Source organism: Lampris incognitus, chromosome 20 (assembly GCF_029633865.1).
Source record: "Lampris incognitus isolate fLamInc1 chromosome 20, fLamInc1.hap2, whole genome shotgun sequence".
Taxonomy (NCBI): domain Eukaryota; kingdom Metazoa; phylum Chordata; class Actinopteri; order Lampriformes; family Lampridae; genus Lampris; species Lampris incognitus.
The window spans coordinates 26,594,021-26,621,454 of record NC_079230.1 but is presented as its reverse complement, the minus strand read 5'-3'; the positions used below and the strand labels follow the sequence as shown (position 1 = coordinate 26,621,454).

Sequence of the window (27,434 nt, the reverse complement as noted above, 5' to 3'; positions counted from 1 at the left end):
TGGTGTTTTTTTAAGATGGTTTCCCTAAGTCCTCCACCCTTACCGTGCTCCCTCTGTTTTTTTTTCCGCCGCAGTTCATCATAGAGGACATGAAGCAGCAGCAGACCAACAAACACAGCAACCTGCACCGGGAGGACCAGCACATCACCGTGGAGGAGCTGTGGCGAGGCTGGAAGACCTCCGAAGGTACGCGGGGGGGGGGGGTCTACTCCCAGCCACCTCCCACATGTTCACTCCACCAAACAAAGAAAAAGAGTATTTCCTATAGAAATGTTCTGTTCGAGGGGTGTCCGGTTGGCGTGGCGGTCTATTCCGTTGCCTACCAACATGGGGCACCAGTTCGAATCCCTGTGTGGCCTCTGGCTTGGTCGGGCGTCCCTACAGACACAATTGGCCGTGTCTGCAGGTGGGAAGCCGGATGTGGGTATGTGTCCTGGTCGCTGCACTAGCGCCTCCTCTGGTCGGTCGGGGTGCCTAGCCGGGGGGGGGGGGGGATAGTGTGATCCTCCCACGCGCTATGGCCCCCCTGGTGAAATGCCTCACTGTCAGGTGAAAAGAAGTGGCTGGCGACTCCACATATATCGGAGGAGGTGTGTGAGAGTCTGCAGCCCTCCCCGGGTCGGCGGAGGGGGTGGAGCAGCAACCGGGACGGCTCAGTAGGGTGGGGTAATTGGCCGGATGCAACTGGGGAGAAAACGGGGGGGGGGGGGTGCAGTTGGTTATGCTGTCGGCCGGCAGGGAGATCTCGTCGACATTTCTGCCCGGCTCGCCGTTTTTACCCCGTTTTAGGCGCCACACGCAGGCTACCGTTCAGTGCTGCAGTGTTTGGTTAACCTCCTCTTGCAGTTAGTCTCGTCCACTTGTGTAACGGGGTTTGGGAAGCGCACATGTGACAAGACGAGCAGCCTCGCCCCGTTGCAGCGCTTCTCAACACCTTCTAACTGTCCGGGACTGTAAGTCGGTCTTCACGGGGAACTGGACCGGTGACGCCATTTGTTGTCGCTGCTCTGCTATGAGACATCCACCATGTCCACCACGGCCCGGTCAGCACCAGAACACCAGACACTTAGGACACGTGGACGGGCCGCCATGTCTCCTGCATGGACCTACTGTGAGACCAAGTCACATGTCATGAATAATAAACCATCAGAGTTACAGATTATTCTTCTGAAAACCTGTCATTTGGCTTTCAACGGCAGGTCGTCTGGTAACCTGAGGGTTGCCGGTTCGATCCTCGGCTCCTCCCTGCAAAAATGTCGAGGTGTCCCTGAGCAAGACACTGAACCCCCTAACCCAATGAGCCGGTTGTTACCCTGTGTGGCTGACACTGCCGTGTGTGTGTGTGTCTGTGTGATTGTACTGTGCTCTGAACAAAAGCATTGGGTAAATCTGTTTACCACGTGGGTTTTTCTTTTCACTGAAACTGAAAAAGAAAGTTTGTGTGTCAGTGTTGGGGGATCTGACACTGCAAATGAGGGACTAGAAACGATGTGTTTTGCTCATTTCTGAGGCGGACGTAAATCTTCAGGCTACGTCATCGTAGCACATGGCATCGAACCGATGTCCGTTCAACACGGCTGTCTTCTTCAGGGACAGTTGAACACAAACTGCTGTCTGGTATGATGGAGGGAGTTTGTCTTGAGGTAATTTTTAACTCATAGCTTAATGACCAGTACACCATCGGCGGTGTTACTGGAACATTCTCCGGTCATACTGGTGTTTTCATGTGTACTGTACTGGTGCGGGTGTTGTGGCACCTCACACACTCACTGGTTTTACTGGTTGAACCAAACGAGTCGTCAGAATGAAGGTGCGCTCTACTGTTACACTGCTACACGGCTCCACATAGGGACGTCAGCTAAATGCCTGCCATGTTATGTAATAACCCCCCTCCCCAGTACGTGTGTGTGTGTGTGTGTGTGTGTGTGTGTGTGTGTATTTCTGTTCCTCTTTCTCTCTCATGGGATAAGTGAGATGTTTTTCTTTTTTCGTTTTCACTTGCTAAGTTGGATTCTGTTCGGATTTAATTAAACGTTCTCTGTCTGTCTGTCTGTCTGTCTGTCTCTCTGTCTGTCTGTCTCTCTATCTGTCTGTCTCCATCTTTCTCTGTCTGCCTGTCTGTCTTATCGGTCTCTGCCTGTCTGTCTGTCTCTCTCTGTCTGTCTTATTTGTCTCTTTGTCTGTCTGTCTCTCTCTGTGTCTGTCTGTCCGTCTCTGTGTCTGTCTTTCTGTGTCTCTCTCTCTGTGTCTGTCTGTCTTTCTTTCTGTGTGTGTGTGCGTGCGTGCGTGCGTGTCTGTCTGTCTGTCTGTCTCTCTTTTTCTCTATGTGTGTGTGTCTCTCTGTGTCTGTCTGTTTTGCTCTCTGTCTGTCTGTCTGTCTGTCTGTCTGTCTGTCTGTCTGTGTCTCTCTCTCTCTCTCTCTCTCTCTCTGTGTCTGTCTCTGTTTCTCTCTCCATTCTTCTCAGTCCACAACTGGACCATGGAGGACGCGGTGCAGTGGCTGAAGGATTCGGTGGAGCTGCCTCAGTATGAGAGAAACTTCCGGGACTTCCGGGTCACGGGGAACACTTTACCACGGTCAGCACTGTTCACCCCTCATCACCCATCTCACTGCGCACACAGAGACGAGACACTACAAGACACTACAGTGTGACGACAACCAGTTTGTAACGCTTTTCTAGGAAATGATTCTGTAACTGGTTCCTCCCAGAGAAGTGCTGGGCTTGTGGCGGTGCTGTTTGTCTTACCATCCCTCATGTGGCTTTCATGAAGCGGTTTTATGAAAGATGAAGTGATAATGTTCCTCAGACGACACCCAGAGGCACCGTTTGATTTCATTAGTCTGTTAAATGCTGCCCACTGCTGGCCGTAAAATGTAACACAGGATTAGGGGAAAAATAATTGCAGCCAGTATGGGGAAACCAACACACACACAAATTCGATGCTACTACAAGTCTCAGAAACAAGAGTTTAATTTTCAGCTGTGTTGCTCTTCGTGCGTCATGAAGTTGAACCTTAATACCTCCGTGTCTTCAACCTTATAATCCACATATAAACGGTGGTGGCAGGTCTCATTCGGTGAACGTTAACCAAGTCAGTTGCACTTATGTTTTACTTCCTCGGCTAAAACACAAGTCACGGTAAACCGTAACGTGCAGCTAAGCTGCTTTTCTGGGATTTGATGTTTCATGCTTCCTGGAGTTGCTTCAGAACACCTTGCTTGTAACTCAATGGCAGGTAGACGCGTCTCGATGGGTGTGTTACCATCGCTGTATGTATTTCAGTCAGGAAAAATACCGTTCCAAAAAAGCCCCTCTTCCCGTAACCTGAAGAGATAATCACTGACAAAGACATTTGAGCGACAAGCAGAAGAAGCTCAGAGATGACCGGTGTGACATTTTAGGAATGTGACTCACTGCTAAGAGTTTGTGTGGCATGAGTTGCTGTGTGTGTGTGTGTGTGTGTGTGTGTGTGTGTGTGTGTGTGTGTGTGTGTGTGTGTGTGTGTTCAGGGGAGTGTTAGTCAGGGGTATCACATTACACACTCCCTGCCCACGGGCGCTGATTCATGAAGTGATGTCACGACGTGCAGGTAGGGTTTCTGCAGGCTGCCATGTTGTCTCATCGTTGTAAGATGGAGGTGGCATGCAGACCCCCCGGGGACAAGGAGAAAACATGGAGTGGACAGCGAGGTCACAGGGGTGAAGTTAGGGATACCACACATGCCCGGTGGGAACTTTGTACCGTGTAATAAATGTTCCTCATCCTCGGTGGCCACAGAGGGCTGCTTTGCCCATGGGAATCTGTCCATACAGTGGGATCCTGCCAATCTATGGCACAAAATGTCTTGTGATGTTGTGCGACTTTGACCACAGATAGACGGGATGTATGTTTTCTATACGTGTGTACGAATACAGACGCATATTCATGACAATATTGACTGACACACACACAATCCCAACAATTTCAGTTCACTCCCTAACCTTTAGTCATAGCTTTAATCCATATCATAAGTATTACCCTTTATAGAAACCTAATCCTAATCCTACACCCTAATCATATACCCTATACCCCAATCCTACACCCTAACCCTATACCCTAATCCACTACCCTAACCCTATTCCCTAATCCTATACCCTAACCCTACACCCTAATCCTATACGCTAACCCTATTCCCTAATCCTATATCCTAATTCTAAACCTTAACCCTACACCCTAATCCTATACCCTAACCCTATACCATAAACCTGTACCCTAATCCTACACCCTAACCCTATACCCTAATTCTATAACCATCTTTTGTTTTTCCCCTTAAACCTGGGGAAAAAAAGAACTCACAGAAACACATTTCAAATAATAAGGTTTGTGAAGGGTTTGGTAACTGAACCATGAGTTGCCTTTTTGTTGAATCATCACACACACACACACACACACACACACACACACACACACACACGCCCATACTCGCAAACATCATCAGTTACACTAACACACAAAACCAGCGTTGAATGCTGAACCACAGCACTTGGGTGGCGCTTGAGGTCTGCCTTACACAGCAGCTGAACTGAACTGTTGAATTTTCTCTGTCACTATTTCAGAATAGCGGCCAATGAACCGTCGTTTATGTCAGTGCAGCTGAAGATAGTAGACCAGCGACATAAGCAGAAACTCAACCTGAAGGCGCTGGACGCAGTGCTCTTTGGCCCTCCTCTGCGTGAGTATTTACCATAAACTTTGATAAAAGTAAAGATTTTTACTTTTACTAAGGTAGATACCGCTACACCTAAATGGAAACTTCACGGTTTTCATGTAATCTTTCTAAAGCAGCCATAATTCTGAGCAGTCTCCCGTGCATGTCTTAAACATCGCCGAAATGGTGAGGTCGCTGTCAGACAATGTGTGTCACCGTCCTTATACGGCGATTCGGTGGCATTCGCTATACCAGCTTTTTTGTTTTTTTTGGCTTGTCCCCGCTTTTTCTTCTAATTGTACTTGGCTAGTTACCCCACTCTCTGAGCCATCCCGGTCGCTGCGCCACCCCCTCTGCTGATCCAGGGAGGGCTGCAGACTACCACATGTCTCCTCCGATACATGTGGAGTTGTCAGCCACTTCTTTTCACCTGACAGTGAGGAGTTTCGCCAGGGGGATGTAGCACGCGGGAGGATCACACTATCCCCCCCCCCACCCCCACCCCCAAACATGCACCCCGACTGACCAGAGGAGGCGCTAGTGCAGCGACCAGGACACATACCCACATCAGGCTTCCCACCTGCAGACACGGACAATTGTGTCTGTAGGGACACCTGACCAAGCCGGAGGTAACACGGGGATTCGAACTGGCGATCCCCGTGTTGGTAGGCAACGGAATAGACCGCCATGCCACCCGGACGCCCCTCATTTGCATTTTCTTGTATGACATGGTCTATTTCAATATAGCCCGCTGAAGGTAGCAACAAACAGGAAGTAAGGCTTGTAGTTTTCACTTTGCAACTGTCCACCAGTGGCATCACCAATGGACACAATTCCGGCGGCGTTTCAGAGACGCACAGAAGACTGCTCAGTATTACAGCTGCTAATGGCGCGTCGTTCCTGCAACACACGAGAGAGATAATGTTGATAATCATGAGTTTCCCTGTAGTAGTACAGTAGTTCCCTTCAGCCGAGTTGTCTTTTTAGGATCCAGCAGCAAGACAAACTTTTTACCTGACAACATAAAACAATGTAGCACTCAAGCATAACCATATAAACTACCGAATGACATTTCGGGGTGAGATGTTAATTTCTGAAGCCTACTCTTCTCTGTTCTCTCCTTACCATGTTTCCACCCACAGGTCCGCCGCACAACTGGATGAAGGACTTTGTCCTGATGGTCTCCATCGTCATCGGAGTCGGGGGTTGCTGGTTTGCCTACGTGCAGAACAAGTCCAGCAAAGTGCACATCTCCCAGATGATGAAGGACCTGGAGAGCCTGCAGAACGCTGAACAAAGCCTCATGGAGCTGCAGAGCCGGTAAGACCTTCACCACGACCCACTACAGCGTTGTTCTGGATCATAGCTCCGTCTAAATGAAACACTGGAAAATGAAAAATACGAAGTAATCAGTTCTGGGCTTTTGTTCGACCAGTCTATTCAGGTTTTGCCAAGCAGCCCAGACTTGGCTGCGGTAATGAAAGCAGCACAATCACACACACATGTTGGTTGGTGTGTATCGTTGCAGTTGCACACTGATGCTGTAACCTTTATGTACCAATAGCATCGTTTGTTCAAAGGGCTTTTAAAGCTCTGAACAGCATTTAGAGCAACACAAACCTCTGCAGCTTGCCCTATAGCCAAATGAAACGGGACAGTCGGTGGGGTTTTGTGAGGGGTGGGAGGTTGATTTGATTGACAGCCAATTACGACCAGGTGTTTTAGAAGAATGTGGATGTTGGCAGTTCAGCTTTGGTAGCAAAAGGTAACTCATTGTCTTACCAATTCATCCATGTACATTTTTGTTAGTGTATACAGGATGACGTTCTAGAAGATTGAGACGTTATTCTCATAAACACTAAAATGAAAAGAAAAATGTTTTTGTAAATTTCTAGAAGATAGCCAAGGCTCAGTGTTTTCGGTTTTTATTTTTCAAAGCCATCCAGCATGCCGAATTTCACCACAAGAGGACACTGTTACATAACCTCACACGAACAGGAACAACTTTTGGATCCGTGGAAACATAAAATCCGGGTGAAAATCATTTTAAAAATCTGGGTATTTTTCAGTGAAAATCGGTAAAAACCAAAAATGCTGAGCCTTGAAGATAGCAAAGGCAGGACGAAGTCATTGGTTTTTCAAGTGACAAGTAAATCTCAAGTCTTGACACGGAAGTCCAATTCAAGCCCCAAGTGAAGACGGCAAATCTCAAGTCAAGTTACCTGTTGGTCAGATCGAGTCACGTCTAAAGTCCTTAACCTAGATTTTCAAGTGCTCAACAAGTCTTCATGTGTTTAAATCATATTTAATTTCCTAAACCAACAGCATTGTGTTTTTCCTTTTTTTTTTTTTATTACAAAAGCATTAAAATCCCATACAGAGGGATTATCCTTTATGACAGCTGTTATCACTTCATTTCTGTTGGGCAAAACTGGGATTAGGATGAGTCATTCGAGTCACAGGTCTCAACTAAGTCAAGGGTCACAGCTGTTCAAGTCCAGGTCGAGTCTAAGTCTTATTTATTATTTTCACATTGAGTCTGAAGTCCTCACATTTATGACTCGAATCAGACTCAAAGTCACAGAAACTGGAGTCCACAGCTCTGGGACGTAGTGTTGAATAGATGTAATAGCATGAATTAAGATGCATCCGTTACCTAATGGCAATATCCACCTACATCTGTTACCTAATGGTAATATCTACCTACATCTGTTACCTATCGGTAATATCCACTTACATATCGGTAATATCCACCTACGTCTGTTACCTATCGATAATATCTACGTACATCTGTTACGTATTGGTAATATCTACCTACATCCTTTACCTATCGGTAATGTCCACTTACATATCGGTAATATCCACCTACATCTGTTACCTATCGGTAATATCTACCTACATCTGTTACCTATTGGTAATATCCACCTACATCTGTTACATATCGGTAATATCCACCTACATCTGTTACCTATCGGTAATATCTACCTACATCTGTTACCTATCGGTAATATCTACCTACATCTGTTACCTATCGGTAATATCTACCTACATCTGTTACCTATTGGTAATATCTACCTACATCTGTTACCTATTGGTAATATCTACCCGTTACCTGTTGGTAATAATGTAAATTAAGTGGAGATAAAAGACGTGACAAGATGAAAATACCTTTTTGGCTTTATGGGATCCTTACAGCTATTCATCCGGCACTTTATCAAACGGCATACAGTATATATGTTCTTAACTGTTCCCATCTGACCCCCCCATCCCCTGTCTGTGTCTCATCAGGCTGGAAAAGGCCCAGGAGGAGAACCGGACTGTGGCGGTGGAGAAGCAGAACCTGGAGGAAAAGATGAGGGACGAGATAAGCGGTGCCAAGAAGGAGGCTCACCGGCTACGCGAGCTGCGCCAGGGGGCCGAGTGTGAACTCAGCCGGCTGAAATACGCAGAGGAGGAGCTGGTACAGGTAGGAGTTCCCTCTAGAGACCGGCAACAACTGACCTCTTACCCTCGCCCCGTTCCCCCCACCACCACCACCACCCATAGGTCTCTCCTAAACAGACAGGTGGGTAGATTCATCACTATCCACAATATCATAAAAAAAACCCAAAACAAAACTACCTGACGCAGTGTCTGCGAAGCAGCAGTGGTCTGAGTACACGCTGTAGAAACCGTGCAGGATGTGACGATGGTGCGAGCGCTCCCACCGGTACGATCTGGCTGGGTTGATTACGATTATCAGACGGTGTTGAACATCCGGAAATGAAAACCGTTTGTAGCCATTCCACACCAAACCGTGTGCCATGGGGAAGGGGTCTTTCCGTGCTCAGATCCGTTCGGCTGTGCTGTGGAAAACCCCTTCAGGAGCCCGACGGCAGACCTGCTGGTTTGTAGCTCGCTGTGATTTCTGTGAGAAACAGCCAAGCCAAGAGGGAACTTTCCTTCAGGGATAACATGACAAAACAGAAGGGGGCCCAAAGACTGTCTCCAGACAGATGATCGCTCATGTCATGATTTCAGTCCCACGTCCAATTTCAGTCAATAATCAATCAAACTTTATTCATATAGCACATGTCAGGCATTTAACATCTGATGCAAAGTGCTTCACATGAAGCAAAAGTGCACAGATAAAAAGTAAGATAAAAAGTAGGGAAAGACAAAAGAAGAAAACGATTACCTTATTATGGGATAAAATGAAAAAAATTATATAATTTATTTTATCATTTATTTATCTCTAAATGTTCCAGTAATGTTCTGAAGCATGTGTAAAACGGCATATTTTGCCAAGGACTTGAATCCTGTGCGTTAGACATGACGGCTCTGAGCCACATCAACATCTCAAGTCTGTTTTGCTTTAGGTTTATTTTGGGACTAAATTTTGTTTGCGTGGAAATTTCAGAAATGTCTTGTTAATTCATATAAACGGTTCTTTTTTTTGTTGTTGTTTGTTTTGTAAATCAGGACATGAGGGTTTAGGTAGACATGATAACCCCGAATGCACTCAAAAGATGTGTGCTCCCATACATACCCTCAGAATTTAGAGATTTCATCATTGTTGTTAAATATGGATGGATGGATGGATGGATGGATGTTAAATATGACTTTGACTGAATTTACATATTAATACCAAGTGTTCCTGTCCAGCATCGTCCCCACAAGGTCCCCCTATGTGCTGTTTTCCTCTTGGTCTGGAGGTGTTTAGTTGTGGAATAGTGTTCAGCCAGGGCCGGGTCCAACACGCCGTCACCTCAGTTAACTCAGATATAAACAGCGACGCTTGTTTGCTGTTAAAATCCTTTTTCTAGCCGTTGGGTTGGTGAGCCTTTTAATGAGACACTTGTCCCATTGTTTGAAATCTGTCCAAAATGTCTTTTTTTTTCTCAAAAAGGGGGGTGAGCTGTCTGTTCAAGGTGCAGTATGTGTTTTGTGTAGGAAGTGGGAGGAAAGAGGGGTACGTTTGAGGTAAAACAGATTAAGAAGCTCCAGCGAGAGTCCATCAAATGCCATTCAGACCAAGCTCAGCAACCTTAATATAAAAAACCCAGCTGCACTTAAGTCCGTATCGATGGAGAGGTCAGTCTTATTTGTCTGTATGTTACTTGGCTCATGTTTCTCTTAGAAAAAGAAAAAATCTTCCACTGTTTGGAATTTGCAGAACATTTTCCAGAGAAAGGAGATAGTGATGATAAACTTCATTTATATAGTGCTTTTCTAAAAACAAAATACAATATGCTTAACAAACCATCATAAAGTAAATAAAGCTCAACCATGCAAGAGCATTAAGTAAAAGAACAGTGGAGATAAAGAATAATAAAAGCAAGTTACTGTATGGTTTAGAAAAAGGGTGTTTGTTGCGGTGCTCCACATTGCCATGGTGGTGCGTGACATTTCGGATTCCACCTTTTAAAGTCAGAATTTTGCACAGCCCTGACTCTAACCGGCGTGTGTTTCTGTGCAGGTACGCATGGCCTTGAAGCGAGCGGAGAAGGAGATGCAGTCGGAGTGGTCGGTGCCGGAGGCGCTCCAGATGTGGCTCCAGCTCACCCATGAGGTGGAGGTGCAGTACTACAACATCAAGAAACAGAGCGCTGAGCTGCAGCTGTCTATTGCCAAGGACGAGGTCAATCCTGCAATACTCTTAATATTTCAGATTTTAGCCGTTTGTCTGTGACACTCTCACTGGTCTGTAATGAACTCCGGACCGATAACGTAATGACAGAATGCTCACTAAGGTCAAAGCCAAAGGACGTTCCTCGGCAGCCATCTTGGTATACCTTAAAAAGTTAATTGCTTCTGGGGTTTCTGTCGGCTTGACACTATGACTAGATGTGCTGCACACGATTGCAATACCTTTAAAAAAAGATGCAGTAAAATTACACAGGTGATAGCAATGTTAGAAGAAATAGTAATTTATCACAAGGTTATGGTTATTTTTAACATTAATATTTGTTAATTGCATGTTTTGAGACCCAATATTATTAATTGCACATGGTAAGAGTATTCATAACATTAATAATATTATGGCCGACATTAATGCTTACCCAGTTGGAAACAAGTTGCTGGTGATGTCCGTCCAGTGATGTGTCCGCTACTACAACACTGATGTAGGGAATACCAAGATGGTGCTAGTGTGGCTTCACAAATGTTTTATGTCATCATCAATGGACGGCACGGTGGCCCAGTGGTTAGCACTGTTGCCTCACAGCAAGAAGGTCCTGGGTTCGAACCCCAGGCCATCCCAGGTTCTTCCTGTGTGCAGTTTGCATGTTCCCCCATGTCTGCATGGGTTTCCTCCGGGTGCTCCGGTTTCCTCCCACCATTAAAAAGATGCAGGGTAGGGTTAATACTCCTGTTTGTGCCCCTGAGCAAGGCAACGGAAAGAAGAACTGGAGTCGGTCCCCAGGCGCTGCAGCTGCCCCTTGCTCCTATAGGATGGGTTAAATGCAGAGGATGAATTTCCCTACAGGGATTATTAGTAACGTATATCTCTCTCAATCCAGAGTTTGTTATAGATCAGTGCTCACAGACGCCAGGCTGGCGTGTCCTCTCAGATGCTCTGAGGGGACATGTTGAAGAGATTGACATCAAAACTTTGGTATTTGCTTGCAAAACAGTTTACTGTAAGCCCAGCCAAATAGCGTGCTTTGGTGCTTTTGAGGATTGTCTCCCATAATCCAGTTGGTTTAAGGGTTCAACAGAGGGTTCCAGTTTTGAGTCCCAATACTTGGAAATAACTCAACCATGGCTCATTTTTAAGCCATGGTTTTACCAAAATTTTATTTTATGAACTCTGAAACTTTTATGTAATATAGAAAAACAAGTTGCTCACAGGTTAACCTGGCGTTAGTACTTTTTACTCATAGTATTGAAGTATTAATAGTATTAATACTTCAATAACAAATGCAGTGTCTGTTTGGAAAGATTATCTCATAGAACAAAATGTCCAAATCTCTTAAGCTTGTGCTGAAGACATACCTTATTTCCAACCATCCATCATCCAAACCGCTTATCCTGCTCTCAGAGTCTTGGGGATGCTGGAGCCTATCCCAGCAGGCGACAGGCGGGGAGACACCCTGGACAGGCTGCCAGGCCATCACAGGGCCTTACCTGTAATACCTTATTTCACTGAACCAACACTCATGTGTCCCATAGTGACAAAGTGAAGATAACTTCTAGGCTGGTCTACTTATTTCACTGAACCAACACTCATGTGTCCTATAGTGACAAAGTGAAGATAACTTCTAGGCTGGCCTACTGAAGACTGGATCCTGAACCAGTTCTGCTCGAGCCTAATTGACTTATGAACACACATGGGAGGACGTTCAGTGCTTCCACATTTCTAATGAGCTGCTCTTAATAATGCAGTCAGACGACGCTTTAATTACGGTGCTTTGCTGTTGTCTATGTGCAGCTGAAAGGAGTCGTTTCCAGACTCGATTCACTCGGGGACTGTGATGAGAGCATCTCACGCTTCAGTCTGTGAGCTATCAAAGCTCAAATCCACATCAGATCTTCAACAGAGCTCTATTGAACAACACCGCATTGATTAATGTGTTGTCATTTTCTTTCGGGGTCCATTTCTATGTGGACTCCATTTTCAAAGGCTCGCCTTAAAACCTTAAACTCATTATTTTCATCTCACTTGTTTCTGTGGGTTTTGTGTGTCCATGTGTTTGTGCATGTCTGCCCATGTGTGCATTTGTGTATCTGTGTATCCGTGACTGTGTATTCAAGAACATCCCTGCCTTGTAAATGGCTGAGCAGCTTGGAACATTCTGGCAGAGATGATGCACGCTGTAATTGACTTCAGAGGATGCAAGAAAAGCATTTCAAATTGTTTTTCCTTCTTTTTTTAAATTTTTCGTGTTGGTGCTTCTCAGGCAGAGAAAATCAAAAAGAAGAGAAGCTCTGTGTTTGGAACGCTCCATGTCGCTCACAGTTCATCGCTGGATGAGGTGGACCACAAGATACTTGAAGCAAAGTAAGAACCATCTATCTGCCGTATCTCTATCTATATATTAAGACCTGTTGTTTATGGGCAGAGGAAAAACAAACACGTTAAGTATTTATTATCGTCTGCATGAGCCAGTGTTGTAGTCGAGTCACTAAACCTCGAGTCCAAGTCGAGTCTCGAGTCCAAGTCCCCAAAGAAGAGTCCGAGTCGAGTCCAACTCAAGTCCCCATTATCCGAGTCTGACCCATCAAGTTTGAGTCTGAGTCAAGTTCCAAGATGGGCTCCAGTGCTCCACTCTGGCACCGTAAAAAAAGCTGACATACAAATAAAAAAGATCTACATGAAACAACAAGGACACAGCTGTCACCACTTCAAAGGGAGTTTATTTACTTTGTGACACAATAGCCAAACAAAAAAACTAACTAACAAAAACAAAAAAAACCAGACTTTATCAGTTAACAAGCCCGGGTCCTCATCTCCAACTTCCAAGTCCGAATGCAGTCAATGCTTGAGTCCAAGTCTGAGTCACCAGTGCTCAAGTCGAGTCATAAGTCCTGAAAATCAGGACTCATGACTTGAGTCGGACTCGAGTCTGAGTCCTGGACTCGAGTACTACAACACTGGCATGAGCTGCTGTGTTTCAATAGCGCTTTCCTATTCCGAGGACACAAAGCGGTTCAAAATTAATTACCTGCATCACACTACAATATTGACGGCCCTTGTGGGGAACCAAACCCTGGATGTATTGGTGCCGTGCTAAAGGCACATGTCGCCATGACACCAGGCACTCCGCAGGACCACTAAAGTAAATACAGCTTCTGCATCCAAAGTGCACATGGTTAAGCGTCGCACATGTAGTCCCATTTCATAACACTTGACTTTGGCATGAGACGCACTTAACGATAACACATCTGCGACTGTTGACACAAGCCCTTCCACAAAAGACGGGACGCTAGCTGGCAGTGTGTTTTGCTGCTTTGGTATCAAAGTGATGCAACATTGACGCTGTTTTCCATCTCACAGTCTTTTATGTCCCCTGGCATGGTGACGTGTGATTTTATGTTTAACCATAAAAAATGTTGAGGAAACCACACACACGTAAACAGAGGCTATGTGTGTGTGTCTGTGTGCGTGCGTGCCCCCAAACACATGTTGACCACATGAAAATCACTGTCCCCAATATTGACAGGAAGTGTTGCTTAGCTGTGTTTCATCACCTAAGTCTGTGGATATCAGATAATGACAATGAGGGTCTTTATAATAATAATAATACATTTTTATTGTATTTATTTGCTTTTCTAAGTGCTCAAAGATGATTTATATATGTTAAAAGAAACATAAAAGTAACATACTAAAAAAATACAACACACATCATTAATCATACATTAAAAGCAATTCTGAAGAGGTGAGTTTTGGTTAATGACGTGAATGTGGACCGATCGGTGTAGTCTCTGATGTGTTTGGGGAGGGGATTCCAGAGGGTTGGGACAGCTATGGAGAAGGCTCTGTTGTCCCAGGTCCGGTGCTTGGGCGAAGGCTGTGGGAAGGAGGTAGTGGAGCAGGTCAGTGAGGTAGGAGGGGGCCTGGTTATGGAGGGCTTTGTGAGTGAGGAGAAGGAGTTTGAATCGGATCCGTTGTGGAACAGGGAGCCAGTGGAGGTTCTGGAGGAGTGGGATGATGTGGTCACGGGAGCAGGAGTGGGTGAGCAGGCGAGCAGCAGAGTTCTGGACATACTGGAGTTTTTTTTAGGACTTTGGATGATGAGCTGTAGAGAATGCTGTTGCAGTAGTCAGTTCTGGATGTGATCATTTCAGTGCCCCGAATCTTTAAGGACAAAGGGTTTCTGTGGTGTCCCTCTTTACATAGTGCTTAGCCAGGGGCTCAGCTTCATTATTGACACAGATTGCATATTTGTTTTCAGCAAAACGCTCTTTTAACCTTCTTTTGGTCTTGTCCACCTAGAAGGACACAGTAGGTGATACACAACAAACTCAAGAGTTACCACTGATGAAGCCATTGGTCTTGTATTCTCTGTGTCCTTAAGCCACTAAATGTCCTGCTCTGACTGATACTCTCACAATGGTTGTATGCACCACACTTAGAAGTCCCCAGAAACTTTGTTCAGCCATGTTCTTGGTTTGGAACCTGGTAGGTAGATTCTCAAAAGCCTGTCTTTTAATGGATGGTGCCATTCTGAAGACTGTCATAGGTGGATCAGGGAGGTATACTCAAGTCTTTTACAATATTGGGGGTTTTCTGAGATGAGGAATAATACCTTTTTGACAAGTTGAGAGCATATTGTTGAGTGGAGGAGTTGAAAATGAGTTTTTATTTTTAATAATAATAATAATAATAAATATTATTTATGGGCACCTTTCAAAACACTCAAGGACACCTAACCCTTTTGGGGTTAAATTTATTCCATTCCTGGTGGAGACCAGGCAGTAGCATTTGAATGCGTTTGGTCCCGTGTGTGTGTGTCTGTCCACAGCTAATCTCGCAAACTAATGGACCTATCAAGCTAAAATGGTTTGTGCACAGTTATAACTATATGATCAAGAACCTCTCATGGTCGTGGTGATTAAAAACTTTCGGCAAATGTTTGTTCTTGCTATTGCCGCTCCCTCTCTTCATTCACTCTCTAGCTCGCTCAACCAATGCTGCTGTCACTGCCCACTCAGAGTCAACCATGCACATGCGTGACTCACAGGTACGGTTGAGTCAGATCGGGCAGCGATAGTGTCAAAACCAAAACATTATATATTCAAGTAGGAGTCTGGAAATCCTTAACTGCTGATCTCAGCACAGGAAAACTGGAGGAACCACAAATTCTTCTTCTTTCGGCTTATTCCGTTTCCCAGGGGTCACCACAGCAGATTTAATAGTTTCCATCGGTACCCTATGAGGTTACAGTACCGATGGTGTTCTTGCCTTATTCACCTCACCGCCATGCTGAAGTACCATAGTCTCCAATGTTAAAGCTCTGCTATAAAAATACAATTTCAAGAGTAGGATTAAGCAGTCAAAGCTGGAAATCATCTCAGATAAAACGTTTCCCATGGCTGAGCTATGTTTTCTTACCATTGTTTTATGAACGAAAGTCAACAGCAGTGCAGCCATACCTTGTTTCATTTGATATGAAAACCGCGGTGATTAAACACATTTGAAGTCTTTTAATAAGGGCTTTGAAATTATGATATTCTGATCTTTGTCACTTCATGTCAGACTTGGTTACTTTGTGCGAGGGTTCGCCCAGCAGGCTGCACATCCTCAGACTGACAGGCAAAATGTTTTTATTAGCTAGATTTATTAGCTTGAGCGCTGCATATTAATTTTCCATATTTCCCATTCAATCGAATTGAGCGCTGCGCAAAAGCCTTATAATGGCAGGAAAAGCACTGGTTTTTCTGTCCCGTGTATTTCCCTTCTCCGGGTAGGTGAAAAAAGGGGTGGTTTGTGGGCAAGTCTGAACACCAGAGAAGGAAAGATACATACGCCTGGCGGAGCTCTGCATGACCTTGACTCTGCATGAAATAGTCTTCATTGGCTTTTTATTGAGCCCAAGTACAAGGGCAAAATGAGAAAGTTGGTTTGAGATCACTTGTTCCTGTCTGAAAGCACCTAACCCCTGCCGTAATAATACTGAGTAGGGCTTCTGGGTGGTGTGGCGGTCTATTCTGTTGCCCACCAACACGGGAATCGCTGGTTCGAATGCCCGTGTTACCTCCAGCTTGGTCAGGCGTCCCTACAGATACAATTGTCGTGTCTGTCGGTGGGAAGGCGGATGTGGGTATGTGTCATGGTCGCTGCACTAGCACCACCTCTGGCTAGTTGGGGTGCCTGTTCGGGGGAGGGGGAACAGCGTGATCCTCCCACGTACTACGTCCCCCTGGTGAAACTCCTCACTGTCAAGTGAAAAGAAGCGGCTGGCGACTCCACATGTATCAGAGGAGGCATGTGGTAGTCTGCAGCCCTCCCCGGATCACAGAGGGGGTGAAGCAGCAACGGGGATGACTCAAAAGAGTGGGGTAATTGGCCATGTACAATTGGGGAGAAAAAGGGGGGGAACAAAAAAATACTGAGTGAACTCCTCTAGTAACTATTGAGTAGGATAGTCAAGCGTTGCTGTTTTGGATTTAACTATTTCTCCCGCTGTTAAAATTCCTCCCTTTTATCATTCCACTTGCTTCCGTTTTGTTGTTTGTTGAAATTGTCAGAATCAAAGTCAAATTAATTTATTACAATAACTTAATTTGACAGTTGCAATTAGTGCACAGTCATTGGGTAAATATAACATCAGACCAGGTACAGGTTCTAGGCTCTATTTAGACCTGGCGAAATGTGTCTCAATATATCCAGATTGTGTCTGAGACGGATTCAGTTCACATCTGGTATATCAACATGTGTCCCAACATGCAAAGCTAGTGACCACTCATGATTAGATTTGGCTGTCCAGTAACCGCACACATCACTTCCACCATGTTTCTTCAGAATTTACTCCAGTTTCAATAGAAACCGAGTTTCTATTGAACTGACTCATCAAACCAGGGAAAATAGACACCAGATGTCACTGTTGCTCCATCGTCCAGTATCCATAGTCGCAATTGTTTTGATTGGCAGTTTTTGTTCTAATGACAATGGTGTGTGAAAGTACACTTGTTTCCATTTATGCAGATGATGAAATCGCTCACATGCATCTCTAACCACTTGTGAGGTTTCTCTGATTTTTTTGCTGGTAAGATTTTTCATGTGGAGTTATTCCTCATTCAGATCTTGGGTCCAAGGCTAGAGGGTGTTGTATATTGTGAAGCTCTTTGGGACTACCTTGTGATTTTGGGCTGTACCAATAAACTTAACTTGACTCTGAGTATGGTATCGGGTCCTCAGTCCATCCTGGAGACCTTCTCACTTATTTTTAGCTTTCCGGTTGTGACCCCATAACCTGAAAAATGCATTTTAATGCCAGGTATGAGCAGGCCTTATTTTCATGGCTAGATATACAGTCAAGATTTGACCATATTTCCTCAGAAAAGCCCTGTCGGAGGTGACGGCGTGTCTGAGGGAGCGGCTCCACCGCTGGCAGCAGATTGAGAAGCTGTGCGGCTTCCCGTTGGTCCACAATTCGGGGCTACCAAGCCTGACAGCCAGCCTTTACTCGGACCACAGCTGGGTGGTGATGCCACGGGTGTCGATGCCACCGTACCCCATCGCCGGCGGAGTGGATGACCTGGACGAAGACACGCCCCCCATCCTCCCACAGTTCAGTGAGTTGGGATGGGGATTTGGAGTTGTTTAGGTCATTGTATTACTTTTAAAAACAGTAGTTTTTGATTTTTTTTGTGACCAATTATTTGTTGATTTTTCAACACAATATATGCAACGGGGGGGGGTAGCCTCTTCATGTCAAATGCAGGAATCAAACAAAAATGTTGGAGGATATTAATATATTACAAATTAAAGCAGTAATTGATAAAATCATTATAATTATTAAAGTATTGTATGTATCAGTTAATGCCTTTACTTAAAAAAAATCTAGTAGTTATATATATATATATAATAGTCAAGGTTCACAAATCTCCTTATGGTGAGAATCAAGTACCTCTGTATGTTGAAGTTAGGGGAACATGTCTTTGTGCATGCTCAATAATCCAGGTAAGGAAATCACAGAAGGTGAATCAGTTCATCTGGACACAACGTTTAGTGGGAGAAACGTTTCATCACTCATCTAAGTGACCTCTTCAGTCTCAACTGACTGCAGGTACCCCCACCCTCATAAACAATACAGTGGCATAGCGATTTCATAACAGCCACTCTTTCGAGGAGGAGGATGTGCACATCTTTGATAGGGAGGAACACTGGTTTGAACGGAGGGGGGGCAAAGAGGCCATCTATTTGAAGAGGGAACAACCATCCCTGAACGGGCGGACAGGGACGTAAGAGTACTACATCTGTCACCATTTTACAATGCTATAATTCCAGTTACTCCCCAATCCTCTGTGAATAGTACACATGGCCATTGTAACTAGTTAATGGTCAAGGATATTTGCATATGAAACAGATCGTTGGTTCGGTCGTTATGCCACTGTATGTTTATAAGGGTGGGGATACCTGCAGTCAGTTGAGACTGAAGAGGTCACTAAGATGAGTGATAACATTTATTGTCCAGATGAACTGATTCACCTTCTGTGATTAGGGGGACATGGTTGTTTGTTTTTATCTATGATTTGAAATTGACAGAGAATTCTCGTGGTCCTGCTGTTGTGTCCAGGCCGCTCTGTGTGGTCCAACATGAAACATGGTGTAGATTTCAATTAATTTCTGTGTAGTTCAATTGAGCAATGTGTTTCTGATGACAGTACATGTGTGGGTGTTGAAATTGTATTTGACGAGGACATCCAGGTAGCGTATTACTGTAAGCCCAGCCAAATAGCGTGCTTTGGTGCTTTTGAGGATGGTCTCCCATAATCCAGTTAATGTAAGGGTTAGGGTTAACCCTGGGTTCAACACGGGGATCTCTGGTTTGGTTGGGCGTCTCTACAGACACAATTGGCCGTGTCTGCGGGAGGGAAGCTGGATGTGGGTATGTGTCCTGGTCGCTGCACTAGCGCCTCCTCTGGTCGGTCGGGGTACCTGTTCAGGGGGGAGGGGGAACTGGGGGGGGTAGTGTTATCCTCCCATGCGCTACGTCCCCCTGGTGAAACTCCTCACTGTCAGGTGAAAAGCAGCAGCTGTCAACTCCACATGTATCGGAGGAGGCACGTGGTAGTGTGCAGCCCTCCCTGGATCAGCTTGGAAGAATGGGGTAATTGGCCGGGTACAGTTGGGGAGGAAAAAAGGGGGGAAGGGGAATTGTATCTGACTACACTGGAGTCTTCATTACAGGTATGAATCAATGGGGGGGGGGGGGGGTATGAGCCAATGACAGAAAAACCACCAGATTGGCAGTTTGAGAAAACACTCATCTGGAGCCACTACTGTTGATTTAAAAACGTTTTCTAATCTGCAAAGTCCAGTTGTGCGTTTTGACGTTTTATTACCTGGATGACTGAGACAAATATACACAGATAGTTTGCCAATTTCTTCTTGTTTTTTTTCTGCCCCACAAATAAACATCCATTGCAGAACCTTAACTTCTGTGGCAGGCAACAAAAAAAACCCAGTCATTGTATGCAAACCTCTCCCTGGCAGCCATTTTATCACCCCACTCCCTCCCTTCTGTGTCTGTTTCCCAGCATCCACCCTGATTCGCCCCCCGTTGACACGTAACAGCAGCTTGTGTCGCTCCCGCCGGAGCCTGCTGAGCTCCCCCCAGTCCTCACTGATGTCCCCGGACCCGGACCTGCTGTCCATGGCCAGCTCGGCCCTCTCCTACCACACCGAGGCAGACGAGGACCAACTCTTCTTCAGCTCAGATAGGAGGGGGTACGTAGCTCTGCCGCATAGCTTTTAGGAGAACTTCCAGGTGTGTGTTATGGATGTCAATACATACATTTTAGATCAGTTATTACAAATCCCGTATACTTTACCTTATTCTGTCTCGACCATTTTCCAAAGTATGCTGAGCCGCCATGAAGTCATCGATGTTTAAGTTTTGTTTTTTAAAACAATCTTTTTTTTTTTCCTGACAGAGACGTACATTCTGTTGTGCGGGTGTCTTCAAATGTGTTAGCCTGCAATGATAACGTGGCTTTGAGATAAAACTTATGTTATGTTCTCTGTGATGGATTATCTCAAGCAAGTTGACTTTCATAGTACTGTACTGAATGGAAACCAGTGGCTGCTTGAAAGTAGGATAAAACGCATCTAAAACTCTGCAAATACATTTTGGAAAATGGTCGGCAGTAAAGTATACACAATTTGTAGTTAATGAGTTGAAAATACTGGTATGATGCTATATGTAAGCCCACTGAGGCAAATTTGTAATTTATCATATTGGGCTATACAAATAAAATTGATTTGATTTATGTGTTGAAAGGATTTGTACAACACAAACAGCAAAAACCAAACATCAGATGCTACTTAGGTCACATGACACTGCTGCTTTTCTTGTATGGTATATAAATTTAGAGCATAACTCTGAAACCTCTTCTAAAAGAGTCTTTATTCCTGTAGTCCGTGGTGGTGTAGCGGTCTAAGCATCGGCTTTGTGTCGATGCAGTTGCCCACTGGGGACTGGGGTTCGCGCCCCGGTCTCGTCAGATCCGACTATGGCCGGACTCGACGAAGCAGCGATATTGGCAACGCTGTCTTCGGGAGGGGGGCGGAGTCGGCTTGTGTTCGTCACATGAATGCGTCTCTGGGTGTGTCGGAAAAAACAGTGGTTCGGCCTGGAGTCGCCTTGTCACGAAAGTGGGGAGGCGTCTCCTTCGAGACTGCCGGCCAGAGAGATGCAGTTGGCGAACGCACGTAGTACCTGGGTGGGTGTTTGAATTAAAATAGGGATCGATTGGCCACTAAATTGGGAGAAAAAAAGAATCTTTATTCCTGAGGCTTTCCTATTCTGCCGGTCAATAAAATAAACCCAGTAAGGTTGAACTACTGACATTGTTTTATGAACTAAGTGGTCATATTTATGTCAATCAGCTGAATGAAAGCGGCCAATTTCCTTTTTTTTACTGGTCGTTTGACAACATTTGAGGATAATTGCATTCAAGATGTCGATTTCATCAGTATCAACAGATGTAGTAGGATATGTCAAGAGAATAGCTTTTATTGGCCCTAATTTTACATCAATGAAAACAGTCTGATCAGACATACAAGAGACAGTAGTATACAAGTTTGCTTTTTTTGGAGAAGTGGTTTGTCCGACCCGACACGACTACCAATCTTTTCCAAGTTGTATATTTGCTGCCCCACCCTTACAGTATGACTGTCCTTCAGGTGGGCGTAGAGGCCAATCCTGGAGCTGTATATTTTGAGGCAAGGGTGTGAAGAACTGGTTTGGGCCTTTCTGAGTGTGCACTTGTTTTTAGCAGCACAGTGGAGGTCATGGTTGTAGCGACCAGCACCCTCACAGGCAGTCAGGCTTCCCTGTTTTTTACTGCTTGTTCCGAGGTATTAAGGTTGATGCCAAACCTTTTGATGTGGGCCTTGATGTTATCTTTATATCGCTTCTTTTGGCCTCCTTGAGTTCCCACTATATACAGTGCATCCGGAAAGTATTCACACCCCTTCACTTTCCCCACATTTTGCTATGTTACAGCCTTATTCCAAAATGGTTTAAATTCCTTTTTTTTCCTCATCAATCTACATACAATACCCCATAATGACAAAGCGAAAAAGGTTTTGTAGAAATTTCTGCAAATTTATTAAAAATAAAAAATGAAATATTGCATGTACATAAGTATTCACACCCTTTACTCAGTACTTGGTTGAGGCACCCTTGGCAGTGATTACAGCCTCAAGTCTTCTTGGGTATGAAGCTACAAGCTTGGCACACCTATATTTGGGGTATTTCTCCCATTCTTCTCTGCAGATCCTCTCGAGCTCTGTAAGGTTAGATGGGGAGCGTCGCTGCACAGCTATTTTCAGGCCTTTCCAGAGATGTTCAAGTCTGGGCTCTGGCTGGGCCACTCAAGGACATTCACAGACTTGTCCCGAAGCCACTCCTTCGTTGTCTTGGCTGTGTGCTAAGGGTCGTTGTCGTGTTGAAAGGTAAACCTTCGCCCCAGTCTGAGGTCCTGAGCGCTCTGGAGCAGGTTTACATCAAGGATCTCTCTGTACTTTGCTCCATTCATCTTTCCCTCGATCCTGACTAGTCTCCCAGTTCCTGCCGCTGAAAAACATCCCTACAGCATGATGCTGCCACCACCATGCTTCACTGTAGGGATGGTATTAGCAAGGTGATGAGAGGTGCCTGGTTTCCTCCAGACGTGACGTTTGGCATTCAGGCCAAAGAGTTCAATCTTGGTTTCATCAGACCAGAGAATCTTTTTTCTCATGGTCTGAGAATCCTTTAGGTGCTTTTTACTGAGCAGAGGCTTCCGTCTGGCCACTCTACCATAAAGGCCTGATTGGTGGAGTGCTGCAGAGATGGTTGTCCTTCTGGAAGGTTCTACCATCTCCACAGAGGAACGCGTGAGCTCTGTCAGAGTGACCATGGACCTTCTCCCCCGATTGCTCAGTTTGGCTGGGCGGCCAGCTCTAGGAAGAGTCCTGGTGGATCCAAACTTCTTCCATTTACGAATGATGGAGACCACTGTGCTCTTCGGGACCTTCAAAGCTGTAGAGATTGTTTTGTACCCTTCCCCAGATCTGTGCCTTGATACAATCCTGTCTCGGAGGTCCACAGACAATTCCTTTGACTTCATGGCTTGGTTTCTGCTCTGACATGCACTGTCAACAGTGGGACCTTATATAGACAGGTGTGTGCCTTTCCAAATCATGTCCACTCAATTGAATTTACTACAGGTGGACTCCAATCAAGATGTAGAAACATCTCAAGGATGATCAGTGGAAACAGGATGAACCTGAGCTCAATTTTGAGTGTCATAGCAAAGGGTGTGAATACTTATGGACGTGCAATATTTCAGTTTTTTATTTTTAATGCATTTGCAAAAATTTCTACAAAACCTTTTTCACTTTGTCATTATGGGGTATTGTGTGTAGATTGATGAGAAAAAAAAGGAATTTAATCCATTTTGGAATAAGGCTGTAACATAACAAAACGTGGGGAAAGTGAAGGGGTGTGAATACTTTCCGGATGCACTGTATGGTCAAGGTTTCTGACCCATACAGTAGGGTGGGCAGCACTACTGCTTTGTATACCAGAAGGGCACGGTTTTCAAAAACCCTTTTACTCTTATCTTGAGAAGGCCCGGCTGGCACAATTATGTAACCTACGGTGACACCAGAGGCCTTTTCAGTGCTATTAAGAGCCATGCAAACGAGGCTTAAATCTCTTGCGCTCAAAGGAAGGGCAGGAGCACTAACAGGAACTCCTCAGCTCCATCAGAGAAGACACTGGGGAACCTCCCACCATGACAGAGGTTCAAGATGCCATCGGGAATCTTAAGAATAACAAGGCTGCCAGTTCAGATGGGATCCCAGCTGAGCTCTTAAAGGAAAGTGGACCAGAGCTCCTGTACCACATCTATGCTCTCTTCCTCAAGGTCTCGGGGGGGAAAAATAACTTCCCTCAGAGATGCTCTAATAGTGGCCATATTCAAGAAAGGGGACCAGGCAGAATGTGGACATCTCACTCCTGTCAACAACAGGCAAAGTCCTCGCAAACCGACTGCTACCACTGGCTGAGGAAGTATTCCCAGAATCTCAGTGTGGCTTCCACCCATCCAGAGGTACAGGAGACATGATATTTACAGCACGCCAACTCTAGAAAAAATGCTGTGAACAAAGGCAGCCTTTGTACATGACTTTCATAGTTCTGACTCGGTAGACTGCCAGGTTCTGTGGAGCATACTATCAAGATTTGGCTGCCCTGACAAATACATAAGAATATTGAGGCTTCTCCATGATGGCATGTCAGTCACAGTGCTCAGTACCAGCAGCTCTGAGTCGGAGCCCTTCACTGTGGAAACAGGGGGATGCATCATCGCACCCACCCTGTTTGCCATCTTTATTGCTGCCACGGGGATCCCAATCCTATACAGAACTGATGGCAGGCTCTTCAACACCACCATCATGGAGCTTCAGCATGCAGAGGATAACCCCATCACAGCACACGCTGCAGAAGACCTCCAGGACATTCTGAAAGCCTTTGCCAAGGCATACAGAGCCCTGAGTCTAGCATTAAACATCAAGAAGACTCAGGTCCTATATCAACCTCCATATCTCCATGTTGTGGCTGATCAACTTTATACCTCTGTAGTTACTACAGCTCTGCACATCATCCTTATTCTTGAAAATCGGTACCAGTACACTTTTTCTCCAGTCCTCAGGCATCCTCTCACTTTCTAAGATTGTGTTAAACAATCTAGTTAAAAACTCCACTGCCATCTCTCCTAAACACCTCCATACGTACGTATGTCATCTGGACCAACTGCCTTTCCACTCTTCATCCTCATTTCCTCCTTGCTAATCCTCCACACTTCCTGATTCACTATCCCCAGATCAGCCAACCTTTTCTCTCTCTCATTTTCTACATTCATGAGCCCCTCAAATTACTCCTTCCACCTTCTCAACACATTTCCATCTCTATCCTTCATCGCCCTAACCTGCTGCACATTCTTCCCAGTTCGGTCCCTCTGACTAGCCAATCGGTACAAGTCCTTTTCTCCTTCCTTAGTGTCCAACCTCTCATGCAACTCACCATATGCCTTCACCACCTCTCTCTTCACTGCATCTCCTTGTACTCCTGTCTAATCTCTGACTATCCCACTTCCTGTACTCCCTCATTCTACCACCAATTCTCCTTGTCTTCCTTCCTCTGTCCAGATAACTCACCAAGAACTTTCCTAGCTGTCTCCCTCACTATTTCTGCAGTGGTTGCCCAGCCATCCGGCCTGTTTTAACTCCTCCCTGAACTCCAAAGTCATCCTACAGACCACCATCCGATGCTGCTTAGCTACGTTCTCCCCTGTCTCCAATCCTTTTCAGATCACGCCTCCTGCATAAGATTTAATCCATCTGTGTGCACTTTCCACCCTCTTCGTGAAATATGTATTCACCACAGCCATTTCCATCCTTTTTGCAAAATCCACCACCACCTGTCCCTCCACATTCCTCTCCTTGGCACCATACCTGCCCATTACCTTCTCATCACACCTGTTCCCTTCACCAACATGCCCATTGAAGTCTGCTCCACCACTTCATCCAACTCACTCCAGAATTCTTCTCTCACACCCAACTTGCGGAGCATATGCGATGGTAACATTCATCATCACACCTATTATTTCCAGCTTCATACTCAACACTCTTCACCTCCAACACACTCTTGACATACTTTTCCTTCAGAATTACCCCATTTCTCCTCCCATCCACACCATGGTAGAAGAGTTTGAACCCTCCTCCGATGTTCCTGGTCTTACTCCACTTCCACACACACACCTTCATCATATAAGCCAGCTCTCTCCCTTTGCCAATCGTAGTGCCAACATTCAAAGTTCCAACTCTCATCTCCACACTCCTACCCTTCCTCCTGTCCCACTGCTTTTGGACATGCCTTCCCCCTCTCCTTTGCCCGGCAGTAGCATAGGTTCCAACAGTACTGGTTGCGGTAGTTGGTAATCCAGGCCTCTACTGATCTGGTATGGAAATCTGATTTATGATCCGCATATTTGATTTGGTTTATGCCGGGTGCCCTTCTTGACACAACCCTCCCCATTTATCCAGGCTTGGGACCAGCGCTAAGAATGCACTGGCTTGTGCATCCTCAGTGGTTGGGTTAAAATGAGTCATACAATAATACAATATTGCCTAAGCATAGATTTGAACATAGATGAAATAGAATAAATTGCTAAATGGCACAGTGAACCAACAGATTCTTGACATAAAATTGCTCTGTATTTGATGGTAAAAAAGTAAAGTAAAAATACATGTGCTTATTAGGTTTTATTTGTTTTGATTGGCATTATATGGAATGCTGTAGTGCCATGCATGCCCTTTCCCAAAGAATACTCACTTTTCATGGTACTTAAAATCTTGCTCTTTCTCTCTCAGGGAGGCCCTGCAAGAGTCCTGCTCCGACACAGACTCTCTCAACTCCTCCATGGGGCGTAAACAGCTGCATGGCACCGGCACGCCGGGAGTGGAGGCCCCCTATCGCAAGATTTCCCGCGAGGAATTACTGCTGCTCAGCCAATGTCAGGAGCCTCCTGCTGGCGGGCTCCCCTCCCCCTCGACCACCACCACCCTCCCTACCGCCACCAGCAGTGGCAGTCTCAGGGACACCACCCCACCTCCGGCCGCCAGCTCTGGTGGGCCGCCCTCCTCCAACACCTCCCCATCCCCGGCCCAAGAGCACCACCCGTCGGGGAACAAGGGCTCACCTGACCTCACTCGAATCATCCCAGAGTCGACGCACAGTGTGCCCTTCCCGCCAGGGCGCCCGGTCCCGGTGGGCAAGGGCATGTACAATGGCATCCTGGAGAAGTCGTACAGCTTTGGCCAGCTGCCGGCGAGCATGCTGCCCAGTGGCAGCGTCCGGCGCTACCCGTCTCTCACCTCCCTGGACCTGGAGGGCCGGAGCGCGGGGAAGGAGCAAAAGCTTCAGAGCGCATCCTCCCAGGACTCCAGCGACAACGGGGAGAAAATCAAGCGCTCCTCCTCGAAGATTAGGAGCCTATTTAAGAAGAAAAAGTAAAAAAAGAACAAAAGACATTTATTTATATACAAAAAAGAGAGATAGTGAGGGAGGGAGGGGGGGATTATAAAGAGAAACTCGTTTTAGCCGCAATACTCAAAAAATATATATACATGGACGTCATCTGAGCTGAAACGTTTTCTTTTTCATTTTCTTTCTTCTGTTCTTTTTTCTAAAAGATGGAATGTAGCTCAATCTGGGCGCCTCGAATCATCCAGATTGGTCGCCTTACTTTTCAGTAATGCCTTTTTATTTAGCACACTCACAGCCTAGCGGGTAAGCCTTCTTAGGTCAAGGAAAAGAAAAGGTCAAAGGGTCACACCTGTTGTTTCCATCCAAACAGCTAGAGCGCGACCTGCTCAGCATTGTCTCTTTTTTTAAGTTCAGTTTTTTTTCCCCCAGAGTTTGAACCAAAAAGCCACTATTTGTAATGAGTGTAAAGGTGCAATCCATATGTTTGTTGCTAAAGACGCAATGTGACACATGATGTAACACAAAAAAAATGTAGTTTTTTTATTTTTGTACTGTAAA

General features: G+C 45.5%; 1 protein-coding gene across 1 annotated transcript; it reads left to right on the top strand.

Moving 5' to 3' along the window:
• The first annotated feature begins 78 nt into the window (after positions 1-78).
• stim2b (stromal interaction molecule 2b) lies at positions 79-26,939 on the top strand. Its single transcript, XM_056300361.1, has 10 exons — positions 79-186; positions 2,466-2,577; positions 4,598-4,713; positions 5,832-6,009; positions 7,978-8,155; positions 10,148-10,309; positions 12,570-12,670; positions 17,672-17,907; positions 19,876-20,065; positions 26,261-26,939. The coding sequence occupies exons 1-10, from the start codon at positions 90-92 to the stop codon at positions 26,901-26,903; spliced, it is 2,013 nt and encodes a 670-aa protein (XP_056156336.1). The 5' UTR covers positions 79-89; the 3' UTR covers positions 26,904-26,939.
• Positions 26,940-27,434: the final 495 nt, after the last annotated feature.